The 23,062-nt window shown below is 38.4% G+C and overlaps 1 protein-coding gene across 1 annotated transcript; it reads right to left on the bottom strand.

Annotated features, from left to right (window-relative positions):
- Positions 1-1,219: 1,219 nt before the first annotated feature.
- On the bottom strand, positions 1,220-21,364 carry LOC142662593 (5-hydroxytryptamine receptor 3A-like). The gene is made up of 8 exons (XM_075840805.1): positions 21,254-21,364; positions 13,150-13,194; positions 10,742-10,851; positions 8,170-8,339; positions 7,791-7,948; positions 4,835-5,039; positions 3,930-4,160; positions 1,220-1,488 (listed from the first exon to the last, which is right to left on the bottom strand). The coding sequence occupies exons 1-8, from the start codon at positions 21,347-21,349 to the stop codon at positions 1,220-1,222; spliced, it is 1,284 nt and encodes a 427-aa protein (XP_075696920.1). The 5' UTR covers positions 21,350-21,364.
- Positions 21,365-23,062: the final 1,698 nt, after the last annotated feature.

Below are 23,062 nucleotides of genomic sequence, written 5' to 3'. Positions count from 1 at the left end.
AACGTAATAATGCATATACACTGCGTGGAAAATCTGTTATACTAAACTCTCTAAAGTAATATTTCCCCCAATATTAGCCAATCTACTTTGAGTGGTATTTTTTTTTTTAATATTAAATCCATTTGTTTTGTGCTTTGTGCACTTTTTAAATTTAGTTTTATTTTTTTTTTAAAGTTTTTTTTTCTTCTATACAGCTACTATATATCTTGTATACATAGAAGCTGTATGGTTCTCTCTAAGCCGATTCCTTTAGTTCATCTCTGACACACAGAATTCACCTAATATCGATCGTATCTAAGTTGTTCAACACAGAACCTACTCTTAGCCAAACCGTCAGTTCAACTGAACTGCCGAAAACAGCTGAGAGAGAATTCCACCATTACATAAAAGATGTGAGTATGAGGGCTCAGCCCCACAGTTTCATGCAGGCTACATCCTGTTATATACTATGGGCCCATATTGTACCTCATTATGCCTCCAATTTCATTTGGAGACATACAAAGGTTTTTTTCTATTGGATTCTGTACGAATGTAATAGAAAAAAACCTCAGTATGCCTCCATATGATGAAAATGGTGGCATGCTCTGATGGATGCCACATTACTGAGGTCTTCTCTCCTAGAAACATTGCCTCAGCATAGTCAACAGCTAGTTACTATCAAGGTACTGCATTGTGATGTGGCACTAGCAGGACACAGCAAGAAAATTCTCATAAAGAATACTATATACTAATACTATATCTTAAAATTGCCCCTGTCGTACACAGCACACAAGACAAATCATTATTTTTAATATCCGTGGCGGTTTTATGTTCCTTTTGGTTATTACTAAAAAGAATCCTGTGCCATTCTATTATTGTTTGAGTCTTTCCTCCACTATCATTCTTGGATATTTTAAAAAAACACAACTTAAGATTGTATTGGATTCCTAATAAAAACCAATGCTAAGAATGAATATTTTGTGCAACATGCTTCTTATTTTATTTTCAAAACGGTTATATTTGTATTTTGATAACACTACAGAGCAGTTTATGAACAGAAGGAAAATAAAAATTTAAATGTTGTTATGCTGAAACAAAATACCATATCGATGTCCTTATTTAATACATTACATACATTTGCACATTGTATCTTGGTTAATATTGGATCCACACATATACTTGCTCCTTGCATTAAATATAATAGGGTATTGTTTACACTCGGGAATTGGTCTAGTGAACTTTAAGCCTCGGGCCATTGAGCCCATATAGCTGCCACTGAAACCACGTACACAATTACAACTATAATAAATATTCGGAAAAGGAATGTGTCAATGATGTAGCCAACATGAAGCCACTCGCTGGGGACGGGATGAGCAATGTTCTTCTTCAGGCTCTCTTGGATTGATACCATTTCTTTTAGGATTCTCAGCAGCACTTCAGAGTCCTGTATCATTGAAAACTGCCTGTCACAATACTTTATATTTTCGTCATTGTAGCTTGTCCGTTTCTCTGTACAAAGAAAAACGGTTATTCGTTATTATATATCTAAATCCACTGGTTAATACTTCCTACGTGGACCTTTGATGCATTTTGTCTATATAATAACTACTACTATTAGCTCAATCATAGATTCTACTACTAAGTGAAGGGATATTGTTCAAGGTCAAGAAACAACAATGTGCCAATCTTTTTAGGTCTAATAATATAGTCACAGCCAAGGACAGATCGATTCCTGAATTCTGGTGGTTTTCAATTAATCTAATAATTGACATGAAAAAGAGATCAGAAGCACATCACAGTCCCAGGAAACACTCATAAGGAACGTTATATCAGGAGAAAATTTCAACCGGTGCAAGCAGTGTCGAGTCGTAGCCAGTCCAATTCCAAAATGGATACAAGAAAATAGAGAGACCGCAGCACACGTAGTTATCAAAGTATTAAAAAGGTATCTTTTTATTTCACCATAATATATAGCGACGTTTCGACCCAGGTGTGGGTCTTTCTCAAGCCTATTTTCTTGTATGACATTTGACATGTAACTTTTACCGTGTCATTTTAGAGACATATCCTGATTGACTACACACGTGGTCATTTCATGCTGCAGTGAATGTTGACCTTATAAATGTCACGAAGGACTAAAGTTACCAAGCACAGTGTTATATATATTGCTGGAGGTTTACCAATAGTACTATGGAAAACCACAGTCAGCACACTAGGTACTGTATCAAGAGGTAAACTACATAGCAAGAAATCAGACTTGTGTACCCGTCAGTCCTAATAGACACGACTCATCATCCTCATAATTATCAATCGTAAACTATGGAAAACTGTGACATAGCAAATAATATTTATGAAATGTATTGAGTTACCGGTTTTGCAACCTTTTATTCCTATTCTTTTAGGAGAACCATAATTCAGCTCTACTATCTTAAATGCTTCAACATCAAATATTTGTTTATTAAGAAGATAAATTGTTTGATTCTTATGGCAATGAGCTGCTGTCCACATGCGGTTAATGTTGATTTATGTCATTGGCAATTACTTACTTACTATTCTACGCTTGCAGGATAATGAGGGATCCAAAAAAGATGTAGGTGCTGATGACATTTCTAAATGGCTTTAAAAACATTATTTCCCATTCTTAAATCTATGTCCTAATTGTCTCAAGAATGAATAGGCAAAAAATGACATAGTTGAGTAACATTGTGATGTATGAATTTAAAAATGCTAATATAATATTTTTTATAAATATCAGTAGTATATGCTAAGAATTTAAGCTTTAAAAAATATTTTATTAGGGGAAACGCCATCTCCCTCACCTTCCTGCCGCTTGTAGCTCCTCTTTCCCTGCCTGCATCAAATGTTCAGAAATCTCCTCAATCTATTCATCTAGGGCAGGGGAACACAATTTGTTCTGGTCTGAGGGCCACATTGTTGGATATATAATTTCCAATGCCGCAATATAACTTAAAGGGGTACTTCGATATGACGCATTTAAGACATATGGACAGTATATGAGGGGGTCCCACTTCTTGGACTCCCATGTATCGGGAGTATGCACTCTAGATAAGAGAAAACGAGTTGGCCACACAGGCATGCTGCGCATGTCATAAATCCCATAAACTACAAAGGAGAAAGATGCACGCATTTACAGGCACCTCAACACCTCGTCTATTCCTCTCTGGAGTGCTGAACCTATCAGACATTTATGATATATCTTGTGGATATGCCATACATGTCTCAGACAGGAATACCCCTTTAAAGAAGCAATCTGGGTAAAGCCGACGGTCATGTCTGCACAAAACAAAGTAACAGTTTTACCTGCATTGCTCTATTATAAAATAGAACTCAGAGAGCCTTATAGTTGTCCCGTCCCCCCACAAATTAGCCAGACACACAGTGTCTCCATTAATTGTGCCATCAGTAAGATGTGGTTGTCAATAGACATCTTTGTCTCTCTGAACTATCAGGACATAGACAATCATGTTTGTGTCCTGATGGTTGGGGGATGCACAGAATGGCATCGTGTGCCAAATGGGGTCTCAGACCGCAATTTGTGCACCCCGGATCTAGAGCATTATATTTAATAGTTTACATGAAGGAGAGGAAAGAGGGGGATGCAGCTGGAGTTTCTCACTCTCTCTCTGTGTCTGTGAGACGGCATGCTGCGAGAGGGAAGAGGGAGCAGAAGGTTGGGAGACAGATGAATCCTGAGCACCAGGAAAAGCCAAACCACTCAGCAGTCATAAGGAGAGAAAATGTTCATTTTAGGCACACAGAGGGATTTAATTATCCAGAAACACAGGTTAGACTGTGACACACAATTTCTGGATGCACTACATTTAATATAGACCTACAGCCGCCTAGAGAGTTCTTGTGATTTGTGTTTGTATGATACGTGTGCTATGAATTGTAATGATCACATTTCTTAATATAGGGACATTACTTACCAGTGATACTGCTCTCTTTTTGCTCTGAGACATCTGATGCATCATTGCATGATGTAGCAATACGATACTTGTCCTTAATGCAGAGCAAAGTAGTCATCTTCTCCAGGACCAATGTCTTTACCCATTTAGGAACTGCTCGATGAAAATTCTGTTGATGAACTATTCGAACTATGAAAATGCACTCTATCACACTGATGACAAGCAGCACCATACACATAACAAAGTATGAACCTACAGAAAAGGAACACAAAAAGTTTAGGCACCACTGGAGAATAATAACTATAGGCGATTTCATTTAATAATATTTTAAGTAAAACATTCCACCATATTCTATTCTATTTCTGCTAATCTATTCTCATCCACTCTTATAATTTTCTGCTAATCTATTCTGCTATTCTGGTGCGGTGGAATATTTTTATCTTGATGATGTTATTGAGTTGTATAATCCTGCTGAGGTTTCCGGTAGGTCTAATTTTCTCAAAAAGTTTTTGAGACCGTAAAAGCAGCTAGCCTGGGCTATGCACACAACATGTATTGTTCCGTTTGTTCCTTCGTAGATATTTCTATAGGAAAGAGCTCCACAGGTGATATGACTGCGTTTAGGATTAGCTGCGTGGAGGGTCAGCAAGTTCTTTCTTTAATATTACACATGCTGTGTCTGCAGCCTATGCCATACTATTACAAAGTACTCTGCCCACAGGAGTTACATAGTTATTTATTTTGACTTTTGGTGATAAATTCACATAATCCAATACAAATGATCACCAATAAATCTACACAAAACATATTATTATTTATGTTTTCATCTATTCTGTTTGCAATAAATGATTACTTTTATCATATCCCAGGAAAATGGTTCTCATAGAATTCGGGTGCAGTAAATTATTCTAAAAATCAGTTGTTACCTATTAGTGGTGTTCCAATAGGAGGAGAGCTGTCTGATACAATGAGGAGGAAGACGGAATATCCAAGGAGGAGGGTGATCTTAAAAGATATTCTCTCGCCACTTTCTGGAGGCAGGTAAAATCCAGCAATATTCATGATCATTAGCAACAGACTCGGCAGAATCAGATTCACAGTATGAAACAAAGGTTTTCGTCTTAATATTATCTGATAATGAACAGGGAAAAATGTAAAAATAAAGATGCTAAAATTAATATATTCATTTAATCTTGCAGAAATTACACCCTAAAATGAACACATCAAGAATGGAAACATGATTAAAATAACCTGCTTTTACCTAAAAATTTTGCTGAGGAATGCATAGTTAATTTACCTGGTGCCCACCTTTTCGCTTGTTGTGCTGCTGATCTGCCAATTCCTGTGCTCTCTTTTCTTTCATTCAAGATGGCTAGCCAATCGGATAGGAGAGAAGAGTGTCTCAGACTACCAAAGCACAGTGTGCCTCCAATATTCTGATTTCAAGATTAATCACAATCTTAAAGCGGATGTCATGTTGCCAGACCCCTTTAACTGAAATTACGTATAAAATACTATGGGGCAATTAAGACTGGTGTTTCAAAGTTGGATTAAACGACGACATATTTTTTAAGAGGCGAAAGCCTCTTAATAAATGTGTTGCATGTTTCAGCTGGATCGTGCGGAACACTGGTGGTGCATAGACCGCAGCCGTGTGCCATCCATTCCCCCCATCGTACATCTAAAAGACAAAAGCATACTCCCTTCATTGCTCCGCTCCTCTTCTCCCCTTCGGATCCCTCTTCGCTCCAGTGCCACACAAACAAGGTCCTGACGCCGAGCAGTGTTAGGGCCTTATTTGCAGTTCAGCACTTAAACGTTATCAGTGATGCATCGCATACAATGTCCTGGCACTGCCCGACATCATTATGTTGTATGAGCCACATAGTAATGATGAGGGAGCCGGAAAGAAGCATTGAGGTGAGCATATTTGTTTTTTTATTATTAGTTTTTTTACATTTTAAATGTCTAATGGGGGAGCAGAGGCAGTCTTATCGTGGGGGGGGGGGGGGGTGTAGGAGCCGAGCATGAGCTTCTACCTTGCTATGTTCCATAGAGTAAAATCTACGCCAGCTAGGTGCTTGTGTAGACATCCACTATAATTGATAATAAATTTGTCAGGCCTTGGTGGATACTTCCCTTTCCCCGAAGCCATGCCCTTTCCACAAAAGCGCCGTGGGTGGCACAAACAGCCCAAAAGTTGCAATTTGCACAGCAAATTGCGACTTTTGGGCCCTTTTGCGACTTTTCTACGCCAGAAAACGTTGTAGAAATGTTAATAAATTACCCACTATGAAAGTAAAACATGTCAATAGGAGATACAGCACCTCCTGAATGATGACTTGAAATCATGCTTGAAACACCTGAACTGAGTGTGTGTTGTATGAAGAGAGGGGTCCCTCTCAGCTTAATTGGAGGACAGGCACCAGTTGACCCCATTCATCGCACCATAATTTAGAAACATTCATCAATTACATACAGTGTGTGCTTCTTTTAGAAGCCTTTAAACAGGAGATTGAGGCACCATTGAGCAGGTGCTGTAATACCCATTAGTATGTATAATAGATATCCTGTAAAAGTTATCCTGTTATTTAGTTAGAATTTTTTTTACCAATACCAATATCTGTAGGAGCTAAAACAAGATACGAAAAAAAATAGACACAGCGCACATAGTGCATGAACCAGATAGAAAAATAAATATGAAGAAAAATGGGTGGTCAATTACGCTGACCTGTTAGTTTTTTTACGCTCGGAGCACAACATCCAAAAATGCGTGGTCTGGTGTACCACAGAAGATGATGGGTTAACTTGGTTGTAGGGTGGGTTCTGGAACAGAACCTAGTAGGTCTGGACTTATAATGGATTTGAGGGTAAAAATAAAACCGGATTACCGTATCTTTCGGACTATAAGTCGCAGTTTTTAGCAAGAATAAATCTTGCTAAAAATTCCTTGCATCTTATAGTCGGCAGTCAAAGGACCCGGCAGCGCCTGGCCCCCTGACCGCTTCTTACTTAACCCCTTCCCAACCCATGATGTGCCGGCATAACATAGAGCGGGGAGGGGATGATGTTTGGAGCGGGCTCACGTGCTGAGCCTGCTCCATACACTGCAGGTGTCCACTGTGTTTTACAGCTGACAAGCTGACATGCTGCTCTAATGGCCAGGAACAGTGATGGTGCGGTTCCTGGCCGTTTAACTAGTTAAATGCCGCGGCCAATAGCAACCGCGACATTTATAGGGGTCTTCCAATAAATGGCAGATAGATACGGGTCCCACCTATCTCTAGAAAGGGGCCCCTAAGCCCTGTTCTAGCTTACTAGCTCCGCTGTCTCCCGGCCACTCCCTGGTTAGGCGGTCAGGAGTTACGGAAACAACCGAGTGCTTACTCAGCTATGCTGTTTCCGTAACTCCCATAGAACTGAATAGTAGTTATGGAAACAGTGTGGCATGCTACGCTGCTTCTGTAACTGCCATTCACTACTATGGGAGTTACGGAAACAGCATAGCTCAGCGAGTTACGCTGTTTCCGTAACTCATCCATGTATTGCAGTGTATTGTACCAGCGATCTAATCATCGCTGGTACAAGTCCCCTAGGGGAACTAATAAAATGTGTAAAAAAAAATAATTTGCGATGTGGGGAAACAGAACAAATTCTTTTTTTTAACAAATGATTTTGCTTTGTAAAAGTAGTCAAATATGAAATGTTTTCCTATTTTCTGTTGTCTAAAACCTGGGTGCGTCTTATAGTTAGAAAAATACGGTACTCTCACCGGCGCAGGCCGAGTCATCAGCCTGTGTAGGGCAAAACTAAACAAAATAACTAACAAAAATAAAACTGCCTGATAATAGTTCACAAATATAAAACAAAACTTTAACTTACAAAGAACAACATCTCTCCAAAGCTATAATTCTCATAGTCCAGCACCCTGGCGCTGGGAACGACACTGACAATATTCCATTCACCATCATTCGCATATTTACTTGTGAAACTCTTGGTTTCGTTGTCTTGTCTCCAAAAAGATACATTAATATCTTGTGCTAAAAATGAAAAAGTAGAAAAAAAATGATATTCTGTGGAAGCATATACTTTCTTTTTAGGGAATATTTTAATTTATGTAAACTCTAATACCCCCCCCTGAGTAAAATGGTATGGACCACTCACAGTATGCCTTTGTACTACAACACCTGCATTGAACATAGCCAACCGATTATTGATTATACCTTAGCACATATTTTAGTAGAAATAAGATATAACCTACTTGTGTGAGTCCAGCTAGTGAACGTTAGGGTGCAGTTCTGATGATCAAATGGAAAATAATAGATGTTGAATTTGCAGGAAGATTTTATTTGAAAAGGCTTGTTGTTATAGATTCTACCAGTATAATCAAGGTAGACATAAGACTCTTCTATATATTCTCCAGTTTCCACTCTAGAAATCAAACAAAAGTTAGCCGTTGTTTCACTATGAAGACCAAATTAATTCTATCAGGGACACAACATATATAAGACATCTGATATTATCTGTCTTATTACAAGTCTGGAAATTGGGTTTCATCAGAAGTATGTATCTTACTTTTCAGAATCACTTGGTGCCTGCAGTGTTTACCAGATCCGGCTCTAAAAAAAGTAGTAATCTGTATAGAGGTTTAGATCAAGTCAAGTATTAGGCACTGTCACCTATGAACTCTATGTGAATCTAGAGTATAAATATTTTGAGATATTACAAAAGCCTATGTAGGGTATTTGGAGAAATAAAGAACAACCTGTCTGAAGGACACTAACTCACCAAAATGAGGTGAGCCATTTATGCAGTATTGCATAGTTAAGGCAGATACGGACAGGATCCTGGTTTCGGTGGTAGCTTTGAGGAATGTTAGGGTGTAAGGCCGGAGCTACACCTAGACTTTTTGTAATACCGCTGATTGTTGTTAACCATTGAGTGACAGCTGCAGTCCATAATATTAGCTGCAACTCAATGTATTCATGTGGGCTGCCGCTGTAGCTTAAAGTGTAACTAAACGTTCAACAAACTTCTGACATGTCATAGTGACATGTCAGAAGTTATGATTGGGGGGGTCCGAGCATTGAGATTCCCACCAATCGCTAAAACGAAGCGGCAGAAGTGCTCGTGTGAGCGCTGAGCCGCTTTGTTTCTGCTCAGCTTTTTTCGGAAGGCCGATGTATCGGAGTATGGGCTCATAGACTTTCTATTGAGCCCAATCTCTCCAATATATTGATTTCCGGAAAGAGCCGAACAGAAAACGAAGCGGCTCAGCGCACACACGAGTGCATCTGCTGCTTCGTTTTAGTGATCGGTGGGGGTCTCCGTGTTCGGACCCCCACCAATCAAAACTTCTGACATGTCACTATGACATGTCAGAAGTTTGTTGAACGTTTAGTTACATTTTAAGAGTTAAAATCAATCAGTAGTACTACAAAAAGTAGCCCTTGCATAATAGGGACAGATCAGTAACAACTATCAGTAGATTTTACCCTATGCACACCAGAGTTTTCAGATATCGTTTTTTTTTTTTTTTTAAGTTTATTACAGTTGGTTAATCATAAAAAGACATAATAAAAGAAGAAACGGGAAAATAAAAAAAAAAAATATATGAAATTCATGCCAAGGCTGAACAGAGATTTTACTCTAGTAGCCAAGCTGACCATTGAGCTATGAATTGTTCCCAATCATTTCTATAGAAAGTTTTATATTTTTCTAATCTCTCCATATTGCTCACTGCCTTAAGCCATTCTTTGCATGTCATGTCGGTATAAAGTGAGGATTTCAATGTTATGTATTCATATATCCTTTCTGGCCTTACCAGACACATGCATTGGCTATATTTCTTCGTTTAATTTACATTTATTTAATGGGGGTGGGTTTTTTAGCACTGTATTGAAGTGTACCTCCAGTGATCAACTTCTAAGGATATGTATCTCAGAGCATAAATTCAAGTTTATAATCTAGAAACTAAAAATGTAGTGCTTATGCTGTTTATTAGCTTTTTTTTTTCACTTGCAGGTTGCACACTCCATCAATTTCAATATTGGGCGAAGTAGGAAGAAACTTGAATTACTTCAGCAATTTTTTCCTCTTAAAAAAACTGGAACATCTTACCCAAACAGGGAATGACACTCTGTCTGTGTGACTGTAAAGGAAATCTGAAAGTTCTGTCATTACAGAGGCTCATGCACTGATTTAAGCAGGAAAAGCTATCCTTCTCTCTCTCTGCAGTGTGAGAGGGGTGAGGGGAGGACGAATGGGTAGCAAGTGTAATGTGAGTTTAAGGTCCCATGCCCACTTCAGTTTTTTCCTTCAGGGTGCTATCCATTGTTGTCACGGATAGCACCCTGAACCCATTCATTTCAATCGGGCCATGCACACTTCCGTTGTTTTAACGGAACCGTGCGGCCGTTCCGTCAAAAGTAGTGCAGGTCCTACTCCTGCCTGTTTTTGACGGAACAGTCTCGGCCTTTGCATTGAATTTGGTCCGTGAAACAACGGGCTGCGCACGGAAGCCATCCGTGTGCAGCCCGTGTGTGGCGGGACCATTATTAACGGCCATACAACGGCCGACGGAAGTGTGCATGAGGCCTAAAAGCTTGTAGACAGAGTGACCGAGACTGTGCTGCATCTCCACTGTATGTGTAACATGGCAGACAGTGATCACAACGTACCATAAAGCAAGGCTCCACAAAGATACTGCACATGAGGTGAGTTGTTTCCTGGTTAACAGGGATGCTGAATATAATTGGAAATTGAAAGCGGGATATAATATTAAATAATTCAGTTAGCCTATGGAATAGTTATAACTGATTATGTATACTTACAATTCAATTACCATAATATCCGGTACCCATACCCAATGAGTAGGAATAGAAATTTTTGATATATTATCGAATTTCAATGGATCCCAAGTAAGAAACTCATCAATCCAGGACTGCAGAGCATAAAGAGGAAATAGAAAGATATTATTAAATCTGTATTATAAGTACTGTTCTAAACTTTGTTTCACTGTAACAACCCATATTCTTATCCTATTCATATTGAATCTCATGAAAACCTTTACTAGTACAAAAAAAAACAACGGGTTTTTGGATATGGTATTGTGCTGTATTTACATCCTGAAGACAGTCCTGCTTCCCAACCTCCGTTTTACCAGCAGTCTATCGTCTATAAGTGATGATGGGCAGTATCACCACCACCCCTTCCCAGTTAACTTAGCCCCCACAGTCTACGCCGGCATGTCACGTAGACTTTGTTCCCACTAACATTATGGCTTCCATTTGTAAACTGATCCCAAAGAATCCTGATAGATTCAACTGACTTATAATAGTGTCTATCAGGTTTCCATATAATGGTGTCTATCAGTATTCTTGACAGCAACAATAGTGCTGTAGACTTAAAAGCCATGTAAACCTTTGAGGACTTTTTTATTTTATTTTTTTATTAATAAAACAATGTATTCTGGTGTTTAAGCAACTTTGTGAGTGGTTTTTATTAAAAAATTGTTTTACTTCTTCAAATACAGCTTCTATGTATCCTGAATATAAAGAAGCTGTATCTTGCTTTAAAACCCAAATCTGTCAGGTCAGCGGGACTGACAGATTCGGTGACAGCGGGTTCTTCATGTCTCTAACACGCAGGTTACAGCTGTTATCCATCACATCTAAGTTATGAATTTAGATGTCATTGATAACAGGTGGATCCTGCGTGTCAGAGGCACATGGAACCCGCTGTCACCGAAGCTGTTAGCCTCGCTGATCCAACGGATTCGAGTTTTAGCGCAAGATACAGCTTCTTTATATCCAGGATACATAGAAGCTGTATTTGAAAAAGTTACAAATTATTTAATAAAAAACAATTACAAAGTTGCTTAATACTCAATAATACATTGTTTTTTGTTTTATTTAAAAAATATAGTGTTCAAAGCAAAGGTTTAAATAGCTTTAAAAAAAATTACAGAACCACTGAAGTGAAAAACACTAATGTGAATAGAGCATAAACTGTATATAGTTAGCACACAGTACAACGTCACATGTTTTGTTTTTTTTTTGTTTGTTTGTTTGTTTGTTTGTTTGAAAGTTTATTAGGCAATCTGGCTATGTCCTATGGCTTGGAATGTGCTTAGGCCTCGTTCACATTTGCTATTGTTTCCATTATAACCGCGGACACCACAACGGAAACCCAACAGAACCCATTAAAGTCAGTGGGTTCTGACGGCCGCCAGTGGTGTCCGTCGTGCAACGGAACCAGCGCTTACAGTATTTGCGTTGTTCTGCTCCTCTGACAGAGCAGAACAATGGAATGCCGAATGCAGGTGTGAACCCAGCCTTAGCATGACCAAAAGCTTCCCAGCTGATCATATTAATAATAAAGGGAAATCCCATTTAATTTACCCTATAAAGGGTATAAAGTCTAAGTTAATAGAGGGGAGTCTTTGGTTTTAAATCCTCTTTTCTTGGCCAAAGTGGAAAGTGTTTGCAAAGAGTGTCTCTCTCGATCTAGAGGACCTATCCTATCCTGCATTCCACAGGCAGCCCAATTATGTGAATTGGCACTGTGTAATAGTTAAAGTGGTATTCCAGGATTAGAAAAACATGGCGGCTTTTTACCGGAAACAGCACCATGTCTGTCCATGAGTTGTATCTGGTGTTGCAGCTAGAAATTAATAGTGCTGAGCTGCAATACCACACACGACCGGTTTTTGCCATTTTTCTAATCCTGTACAACTCAACTTTTGCTGTACTGCCAGGTTTCCCACAGCTTACTGCTGACTGCTGGTGGCTCTAGCAGGGGGACATTTTGTGATCAGAATATTGCCAAGGGACTTTTCTGGCATGTAGGAATTGTTCCTTAATTATTTATATTTTTTTTATAGTCCCAATAAAGGACTTGGACGTTTCTACATTTAGCGTTAATTGTAATAAGTTTTATACTACTGTTTGACAATACATTACTTCCTGTCCACATACATTAGGCAAGCAATGTGCTACACAATGTATGATCTTAGTCTATTGGAAGTAATAGTGAAGCTTCCTATTACATGACAGCAAGATTGCAAAACTGCATAATTTTTCACTATCAAAAGAATAACTTTTATTTGCTGAAATTTTAATTCCCCTTTAATTCTAATGAGTTATTAAATATTATTAATACATAATATTTTTTTCACAAATGTTAAAAATATATATTTTTTAATGACCGGGTCCAAAGAATATAAGATTAGAGCGTTTACCTGATTATACCAGATGTATGTTGTTAATACTTGTTTTTTTTCATCCTGGTGACATGAGAACACAATGCAGGTTTATAGTAATTATGAGCAAAGATAAAATTTAACATATCACTAAATTATGTTTTAAAAGGGGTTTTCCCATCAGAGACATTTATGACATATCCACAGGAAAGTGGGAGTTTTACACAAAGCAGGGTTGCCAAGAGAATGCCCCTTATCTCTGAAGAAAACATATGACAGTTGAATTAAGATTTGGAAAAGCAAGTAAATGAAACATTTTATTTTGGAATAATATTTTTGAAAAATGAAAGTATCAGTCCAAGATCTGCAAACTTTTTATATATTTCTAAAACAGGTTGTTTGCTTGCCCCCTCCCCACTCAAAAACAGTCACAAGAAGGTAGAAAAACCGCAGCACACACGTTATCCAGGTATAAAAAAAAGAGGTGTCTTTATTTCACCATAAAAAGCGACGTTTCGACCCCAGTGAGGATCTTTTTCAAGGCTTGAAAAAGACCCTCACTGGGGTCGAAACGTCGCTTTTTATGGTGAAATGAAGACACCTCTCTTTTGATACCTGGATAACGTGTGTACTGCGGTTTTTCTACCTTCTTGTGTCTGCTTTGGAGTTGGATTGGCTACGACTCGACACTGCCTGCACCAATTGAAATTGTTTTTCTCTTGCTTAAATGCTCCGTGTGAATGCTCTCTGGGACTGTGATGTGCTGCTGATCTTTCTTTTGGATACACTCAAAAACAGTGCCACTTCCATCCATGGGCTATGTTTCATATTGCAGCTCAGTCCCATTTTGTCTGCAGCCATGTCCATCTGCTACAGACCGTAATGATTATATTTCAATAGGACCAAGTCCTTCTCCCAACCAGTCATCATTTTTATTTTCTTTCCAAAATTTTCTATAAAACATTGCTTGTAGTAATAAAGGTCTTGTTTTTAACCTGTCATGTGTAAGAGGTTACACATAAACAAATAATGCATCATAATAACTATACAGACCACCTACTTCTAGTTACTGCTTGGTCATCTACTGTATATGATGCCATACAGTTGCTTACTGTACACCCCTAATTGACTCCCATTGTAAAAAACATATACAAGGTATAAGGTTTTTTTGTGGAAAAAGGTGGAAAGAGAGAGCTCATATCGCTAATGGCTTAGATGCCATGGTTGCTATTGACTGCGTCATCTAAGTAGTGAAAGGGTTGTGTATTGTTAGCGATTACCTCAAGGCTGCTGGAGTTTTCCAGAAGAGAGCGTGCACGTTAACCTGCAACCCCACATCCGCAACCACTATGATCGATAGTGTCTAAGGCTACTCTGAGGTGTTCACCAGAGCCGACCTCATGGTGGGATGGACTTTGCTAAGACAACCTGGGTTCTGAGCAGCAGAGTGCAGTCAGGGACGAGAGGTGCAATACAGGCAAACTTGAGCTGGAAACCAGACAGCCAGAGGGTAAATGAAAGTTCAAAACAGAAGGCAAGCGGATACCAGGAATAGCAAACGGTCAAAACCGTCCGGGAGCGGATAATCAAAATCGGTAAGCAGAGAGTAAACGGGAGACAAGTCGAGGTCAGTGTACACGAGGTCCAGAATCAGAAGTGCAGATAATGTCAGAAGCTTGATCAGAAACCAAAGGAGGAAATTCACAAGCAAAGGACAGGTGGAAAAGACAGGCATAAATACAACCTTACAGCGGATTGGCAGACGGACAGGGAAAAGAGAAGGAAGAACCGTCCCCTTCTATTGTGCTGTGTCTCCCTCCTCTCCTGTGTCCCCCTTCTCTCCTGGCCCCCTCCTCTCCTGTGCTGTGTCCCGCTCCTTTCCTGTGCTATGTCCCCCTCCTCTCCTGTGCTGTGTCCCGCTCCTTTCCTGTGCTGTGTCCCGCTCCTCTCCTGTGCTGTGTCCCCCTTCCCTTTTGTGTCAACTACGGTATTGGGTCCGTCAAAACGACGGAACCCTTGCACAGCGGAGACAAACGGAAACCATTTGCACCGGATCAGTCACCATTAAAATCAGTGGTGATGGAAACGTATGATTTCCGTTTGTGTCAGTCAGGGCTCCGTTCCGACGCAGATGTGAACGCAGCCTAACAGGTTTCTGTCAGGATGCCTTTTTTTTACTGTATAGAAAAGCAAGAACAGCAAAACACAAAAAACATGTACATTGAGGTTTAAGTTTTTTTTTATTTTTTTATAATAGAATAAATGGAAGATACACCCAAACGTATGCATACATTTGCACAGTATTGACAGATGTAACCAAGTTCATCTTGACTGATAACTGGCTGCAGCGTGATGTCACACAGCAAAATCCATTGAAAAGTCATTGAAATAGTCAAGTTAAAGTTTCATGACACTGTGTACTTAATGGGTTAAGTGTCAAGATAAAGACGGCCACATCTGTATATCTTTGGATACATCTAAAGAAAATAAACAAACAAACAAGAGAAAGAATATACCAACTGTATCCTGGTATATGTCTGATAAAGGGCACAAACTTAGTACAGTTAGCCTTATGTAAGTTACATTAGTTAGAACAATCATTAGCATTAAAATATGGTATGCTATTTAACACTAATCTATCTATCTATCTATCTATCTATCTATCTATCTATCTATCTATCTATCTATCTATCTATCTATCTATCTATCTATCTATCTATCTATCTATCTATCTATCTAGTTTAACCCCCTGTAATACACAACAGACTGGAACAAAAAAGATTACTTTCTCCTGACAAAAATACATTTTATCTTTAAAATGACCTGCAACCATTTACCTGTAAAACATCTCACATTTTCAAAAATAACATTTAGGCAGCCCCATAGCACGTGCCTCATGTGTGAAAACAAAAACAAAACAATTGTAATTAGTTATTCAATAACACAGAAAATAATATATCTGGTAATATTAATTACTGCAAACCAATAAACTATACATAAGAATAGGGAACAGAGGGGGCACATACATTCTCAAGACCCCGTGTCTCACAATATCTGTATTTTAATTCATTTGAATCAACATCAAAACATTCCAACATTAACCCCTTAAGGACACGGCCAATTTTGGCCTTGAGGACAGAGCAATTTTTTATACATTTCCCTCTTTGCATCCCGACGCTCATAACGCTTTTATTTTTTGTACGACGTAGTTGTATGAGACTTTGTTTTTTGCGGGACGAGTTGTACTTTATGTAGGTACCATTTTTTGGTACAAATACATTATCGTTTAATTTCTATAAATTTTTAATTAGATTTAAAATGCAGAAACAGTAGTTGCGCAGCAGTTTTAATATTATTTTTTTTACACCATACACCGATCATCATAAATAATGTTATACATTTGTTGTACAGGTTGTTACGGTCGTGGCGATACCAAATATGTCTATATTATTTCATGTTTTGGGACTTATATTTTAAAAAGTTTATTTATTATAAAAAATGTGTGTTTCTGTGTATTTTATTTACTTTTTATTTATTTATTTACCATTATTTTTTTTTTACATTCATTTAACTTTTTTTTTTTAATCCCATAAAGGGATTTATCATTTAGATTTTTATTTTGTAACTGTAATGTACTGGCATAGATCTATATGCCAGTACATTAGCCTGTTACTGATTGTACACAGGCAGTTGTTAGGGCATACCTCAGTATGCCCTAACAACAGGAAATATGTTCAGACAGCCCTGGGGTCCTTCACTGAACCCTGGGCTGTCTGGCCATATGAGTTGTGGGCTTTGATCGCGTCACAGTTATATTCTGTGACGCGATCAATGTGCAGTCCCCTCTTTGAACGCCGCGATCAGCTGTCATCGCGGCGTTCAAAAGGTTAACAGCGGAGAGAAGATGTTTCATTCCTCTCCGCTGTCAGAGTGGGGCCGTGGCTGTGTATTACAGCCGTTGCCCAGCTCTCGATCGCGCGCACAGACGCGCGCAGGGACGGCTGTCACACAGGACGAGTATGCTCGTCCTAATGTGCGAAGTGCTCACTGCTCAGGACGAACATACTCATCCTGTGTCGGCAACCAGTTAAATCTTATCACATTATAACACATTAATCTGCAGTGTAGCTTTTATCTTTTTACAAACAGATCCAGCCGGCTGTAATATTTTTCTCGCTTGGTGTAGTTACAGACAACTGCGCGTGCGCGAAGATAAGACACATTACATAAAAAATGAAAAAAAAGTGGAACTGATTTTAACCCCATACACAAAACACTAAAAATTTTAGACATTACTGCTGTTAAAAATAGGAAACATACAATATAGTTCTGCTTTTATTGTGGCCATTAGTTTGAAACTTCAGACATGTTACATTACACACATCACACAGATGTCTCATCACATCACACATGTTACATTGCACACATCACACATCACACAGATGGCTCATTACATTACATATGTATCACACATCACACAGATGTCACATCACACCTGTTCACATTACACTCCCCCCGTTCTGACCCACATTAGTCACTGCAATGTACCCGACTGCTCCGTTTTCTTCACTCTTCCAATGAAAATTTACACCTGTATTTAAATTGTTATTTCTCACATCATCTTACTTGTAACCACCTGTAATCACCTGCTTTGTCCTTTTAACTTATGCCTTGTCCTGGTCACTCCACTCCCTTTCTCAACTTTCCACAAACCATTGTCTTTATCACATGCAAACATCCTTCTTACGGCTCCCAGCCTCTTCAACAATTTTTTACAGTGTGTTATTTTGCCTTCACATACTTTACAATTAAAGCCCCAGCTCCTTTTGCTCATTCTAATGTTGGCCGGGACCAGTGCCCCAAAGCATCTTTGTCCAACTTCCTCCTGACCCCATGGTCGGAGAGCAGTAGGGTGATTTCCGGTAAATCCCCCACCTCCAGGCAAACAGGCCACGCCACGTTTGCCGACAGATATCTCAGACCAGTCTATCTCCTAGACTGTCTTACCAATACGTTATCAAAAGTCGTTCCTCCAGACATTCTAGCAGTAGGATCCTCTGATCCCTCACTGTATTGAACATCAAGAACAGACAAAATGCTGCCAATCAACAATTACAAGAGCAAATTCTTCAACACAATCGACATTCATGAACCTCCATTGATTCAAGCAGGAGTTGGTAACACTTCACTTATGCAGAACACTTGCTGCCGGGGTGTGTCTTTCGGTTCATACAGCCCGTGATGTAGCATATATCCCAAACTCTTTCCTCTAGCACTTTGCAATGGTTTCACATGCAAATTATATTTGGTAACATATATATATTATCCTCCCCGCTCAGCCGTTCAACCGCGTGGGTTGTAGTCTAGGGGGCTGTTATCTCTGTTGGTGATAATTTCTTTATGGGCTCTGGGTCTGAGCCAATACCAATGTCCTTCACTGTAATTACTACTACAACACAGGTGGCACCTGGGATCATTCAGGGTCATTCATTGAATACAGGATGTTATATTACAACGGTATTCAATCCAGCGGTCTGATGTTATACTACTACAGACTTAATTACTTGGACGTTATTTTACATCAAAGTGTATATGCCGGATAATCATGTGCTAGAAATCAGTCTGTACTGATTCCCACCTTATGCCAGTCTGGCAATGCATACAACTGGTTTATGGACCCTTACACACAATATCACTGCCTGGCAATGAGTTAGGAAAATATAAATGATTTTCTAATACAGTATTCAAAGTTTTCCCTGTTGCACTGGGTAATGGTATTGAGTGCAAATTCAATATAGACACAATTGCTTCTCCTTGCACTGGATTCTACATTATCAGGACTTAACCATTGAAGCCCCTGTGGTACTACAGGATATTACTCACAACTATCCAACTGTCCTCTCACCTACAAACAGTCAGTACCTCCCAACTATAATCCCAGACAAACGGGTAACAGAACAACTATTAATCCTCAACAATTTTACACAACTAAATAATAAATGACACTACAACAAAGCAGCAAGCAGAAGTTTTGTTTTTTCCTCACAGTCCAGACTACAATCTTTGCATTTCAAATACTTCACATGTGAGTTACGACTTCTCTCCACCATGCGCTACGTCACTGCATTCCAAAGGCGGAGGTCTTACACTTCTCACAATTTTCCTGGTTAACAATGTAATTGCTGGCAAAAATTCTCTCATGTCTTTCATATCAACAGTTTAAGATCACGTACACACCTGCAATCCTTCATCACACATAAAGCTTCAACATACCTTTTTGGATCCATCTTTCAACCCACTGACTAAGGAGCCTCGTCCGAAAAGAAGTGACGTCTGACAACTAGATTCCAAGGCTTACGCAATGCATGTGTGAATGGTGTAAGAATAAGCTCCTTACCTACCGCGGTTTTTTGTAATTCACAGATGCAAAGCCAGACCTCTCCAGTGACAGCTTATCAGACGTGCAATCTTCCGGGTTTTATCGGCACCATTACTGTCGTGGAAATCCATCGCTCAAAATATATTAGACTGAAATTTATACGAGTCCAAACAGACTCTCAAGGCCAGACTCCATTAGTCAGTATCCTAATTAGGATATTTCACCGATATATATCGAGAGAGGAGAAGAAAACACACAGACACGCTGATATGTTCAAAATACTCCTCTGAAGGATTTATTACCAGACTCAAACTGTTAAACTGAAATTCAGAAGGGGTGTAGGCTTGAGGTAAACCAATCAGAGACAATGTAACAATATTTGTTATTCAGTAAAAAGCATACAATAAAATACATCCCAGATACATCATTATAATTCTTCACACATTATGTTTACAGGTGTCTTATCTCTCTTTTGGACAGAATATTCTCGTGGAGATGGGGGAGACCTTCCCTCACGCATACTTGCCACCCTCCCATCTCCCTCCCTGTGCAACTTCGCATGGGAACCAAGGTCAAAGATAAAACATACGAAATCAACATTACTTGTATTAAAGGACCAATGACTTTCCTATTCACTACAATAAAACCAAGATGGGAACTCCAGACAAGATGGCTGCTGCACGAAACTAAATCATTTAAACATTAACATCACTTTCACATAATACATATCTTAGTAATTTGGCATCCTGCTTGATAATTCACAATGTAATTTCATACAGAGAATATAAGCAAATAAATCATCCTTCACACTATCTATCTATCTATCTATCTATCTATCTATCTATCTATCTATCTATCTATCTATCTATCTATCTATCTATCTATCTATCTATCTATCTCATATCTATCTATTATCTATCTATCTATCTATTTATCTATCTATCTATCTATCTATCTATCTATCTATCTATCTATCTATCTATCTATCTATCTATCTATCTATCTATCTATCTATCTACCTACCTACCTACCTATCTATCTATCTATCTATCTATCTATCTATCTATCTATCTATCTATCTATCTATCTATCTATTTATCTATCTATCTATCTATCATTATTCTATCAGTCTAATCTATTATCTATCTATCTTATATCTATCTACTGTATCTATTCTATTTTATAGCAACAAATGAATGACCCTTAGTGGCTGGCAGGGATACATTTATTCAATACATTATTGAATATTCTATTTTATAGACACAAGAAACCCTACTGAGCACCAGTGTCAGTAACAATGCTTTTGCTGTTCTACTTGTCCATCAGTAATCTGTTTTGAGGGTCTCTAGAAACCTCTTTTCTCCCTGTGCTCTCACCCACGGTATATAAAGAATGTAAAAAATAAAGTGCATTTTGCTATGCAAATACTTGGCTCCAGCATTTGTATAATCATGTTCTATTTTTCTGCATTTGTTTCATAACATTTGATTAAAAACAAATTAGTCTTTAAGCTTTAAATTGGGTTTGCATGATTTGCTATTGTGGCTTTTCTCCTATGAGGAATGATAATAATGTTTCCTGTAATTTTTTTTCTATCTTATTGCAGCGCTGCATCTTTGCAAATTGATCCTCCCAAGAAGATGTATGAACCCACAAACGAAGATATCCTATACCATGGAGAGCTACCAAGAATTTGAACTAGAAGGGGACCATGCAAGAATAATAAATACAAGCAAAGGGAGGATAATAAAATATAACACTTACCACTCCCAGAATGGCATATATCATGAGATCTATATATACATCTGTTGCCTTCCTCCAGTCTTGCACGGGTCTCACCCCCTTGTTGTAACCATTCATTAAATGATCTGTAAGTCTTACGAGGGGCGGTTTAGGTGTGGAATTTATTTCCTGGGCTTCAGAACATTAAATAAGATATTAAAAATGGATATTAAGTAAGATATTAAATAAAGGTTAATTAGTTGGCTACATATTATATACGGGTATGTATATAGTCACCTGTACAAACACAGGTCATCAGAGGAACCTACCTGTGCTGGTTTTTATGAGATATAGGATCCATATACTGTGTAAAGTCCATATGTACTTCATCTCTTCTGTTGGTTCCGTAGATCCTTATCGTTGATCAATGTGTGTCCAGTATCTATTCAAGCTTGGTTGTCCGCTAATATCTGTTCCATACAGATATTACAATGTCAATTTCTGGTGTCTGAAGTAAAGACTGAAGATCTCTTCTGTGTAATGTTACTTAGAAATTCCTGAAATGAGATAAGGCCTCCTGCCCCTCCCTACCCACCATTAGCACTTTTTATATCCACTTGATGCCGGTCTCTTAACTGTTTTTCAATTAGTTGTTTGTAACAATCATGCCATGTCAGCTCTGGATTTGCAAATGCAAGTAGCTAACTTTATAATGGAAATGCAATATTGGCTTGTCGCTGTTGAGGAGGATATCTTGAAGAAAAGTTTTTTTAGTTTTTTTTATTGTTTTAGAAAAATCTACTCCACATAGAAAAATGTTACTCAGTGTAAACACCAGCCACATCATCCCTGGTTCATTTCATCTGTGTATGTGCTGACTATATGTACATGGACAGATAGCATAGTCAAATGACCAGAATACCACTGTAATACGGTGCCATATGCAATTTTGGGGGTCTCTACAAAAAACGCTTTTTATCACATATACAAAAAAGAGCAACAAAACTGATAAGGGGCATTAAGAGAATCTTAGTTATGAGCAAAAATGAAAGGAATGACATTTATTTAGTCTTAAAAAGAGACATCTAAAGTGGGGGACATAATAAATTAGTATAAGTATATAAAAGGCCTGTATACAAAAATATGGTGAAAAACTATTTGATGTAAAATCCTCTCAAAGAGAAGGGAGCAGAGAGAAAATAAGTCTCCAAAGATGACCGGCCTTCTTTACTGTAAGAGCTGTGAATCTGCGGAATAGCCTACCACAAGAACGGTTTTGAGCAGAAACAGCTTCAAGAAGGTTTAGATTATTTCTTAGAAAAAAAAAAGAGATATATAAATCTATAGAATTCTTGTTTGTTTGACATACAGTACAATTTCAGGTATCAGGTCAAAGACTACATTTGGTAATGTTCAATTGTATTTCCAATTACTTACATTGAATCTTCTTTTCTACCCCTTAGCTGTTGTCCAGAGAATTAACCAGCGGACCAGCTAGAGGCACCTTAGTCCTGGGGTCAGCTGACAAATTCGTGGGAAAGGGGGCATAGGTGAAATAGTGCCGTTCTGTTGGTTCTTTCTCTGGGTATTGCAGCAATCATATCATTACAATTTAATTGTTAATTCAGTCTGATCGCCACTTCGGATAAGCACTTAAAAATGTTTACAACGTTTTAAGATTTAACCCTTCCCTTCATCAACATCCTCTTCCATCCTAGTTGAACTTGATGGAAATGTATCTTTTTTCAACCGTATTGCCTATGTTACTATGCTTGTTGGTTATTCCACCGTGTCCACTTTTAGGGTCTGTTCACACTACGATTACAATGTACATCGAAGGTTTATATTAGG

This window comes from Rhinoderma darwinii, chromosome 10 (genome assembly GCF_050947455.1).
Source record: "Rhinoderma darwinii isolate aRhiDar2 chromosome 10, aRhiDar2.hap1, whole genome shotgun sequence".
Taxonomy (NCBI): Eukaryota; Metazoa; Chordata; class Amphibia; order Anura; family Rhinodermatidae; genus Rhinoderma; species Rhinoderma darwinii.
This window is presented reverse-complemented; position numbering and strand designations above follow the sequence as displayed.

Excerpts from the sequence above, each read along its gene's own strand:
- LOC142662593 (XM_075840805.1), bottom strand. The coding sequence starts at position 21,349 with ATGAATGGTTACAACAAGGGGGTGAGACCCGTGCAAGACTGGAGGAAG. Across the intron at positions 13,195-21,253 it reads TATATGCCATTCTGGGAGTG|GATGAAAAAAAACAAGTATT; the intron begins GTAAGTGTTATA and ends TCATGTCACCAG. Across the intron at positions 4,161-4,834 it reads TATTGGAACACCACTAATAG|GTTCATACTTTGTTATGTGT; the intron begins GTAACAACTGAT and ends CCTTTTCTGTAG.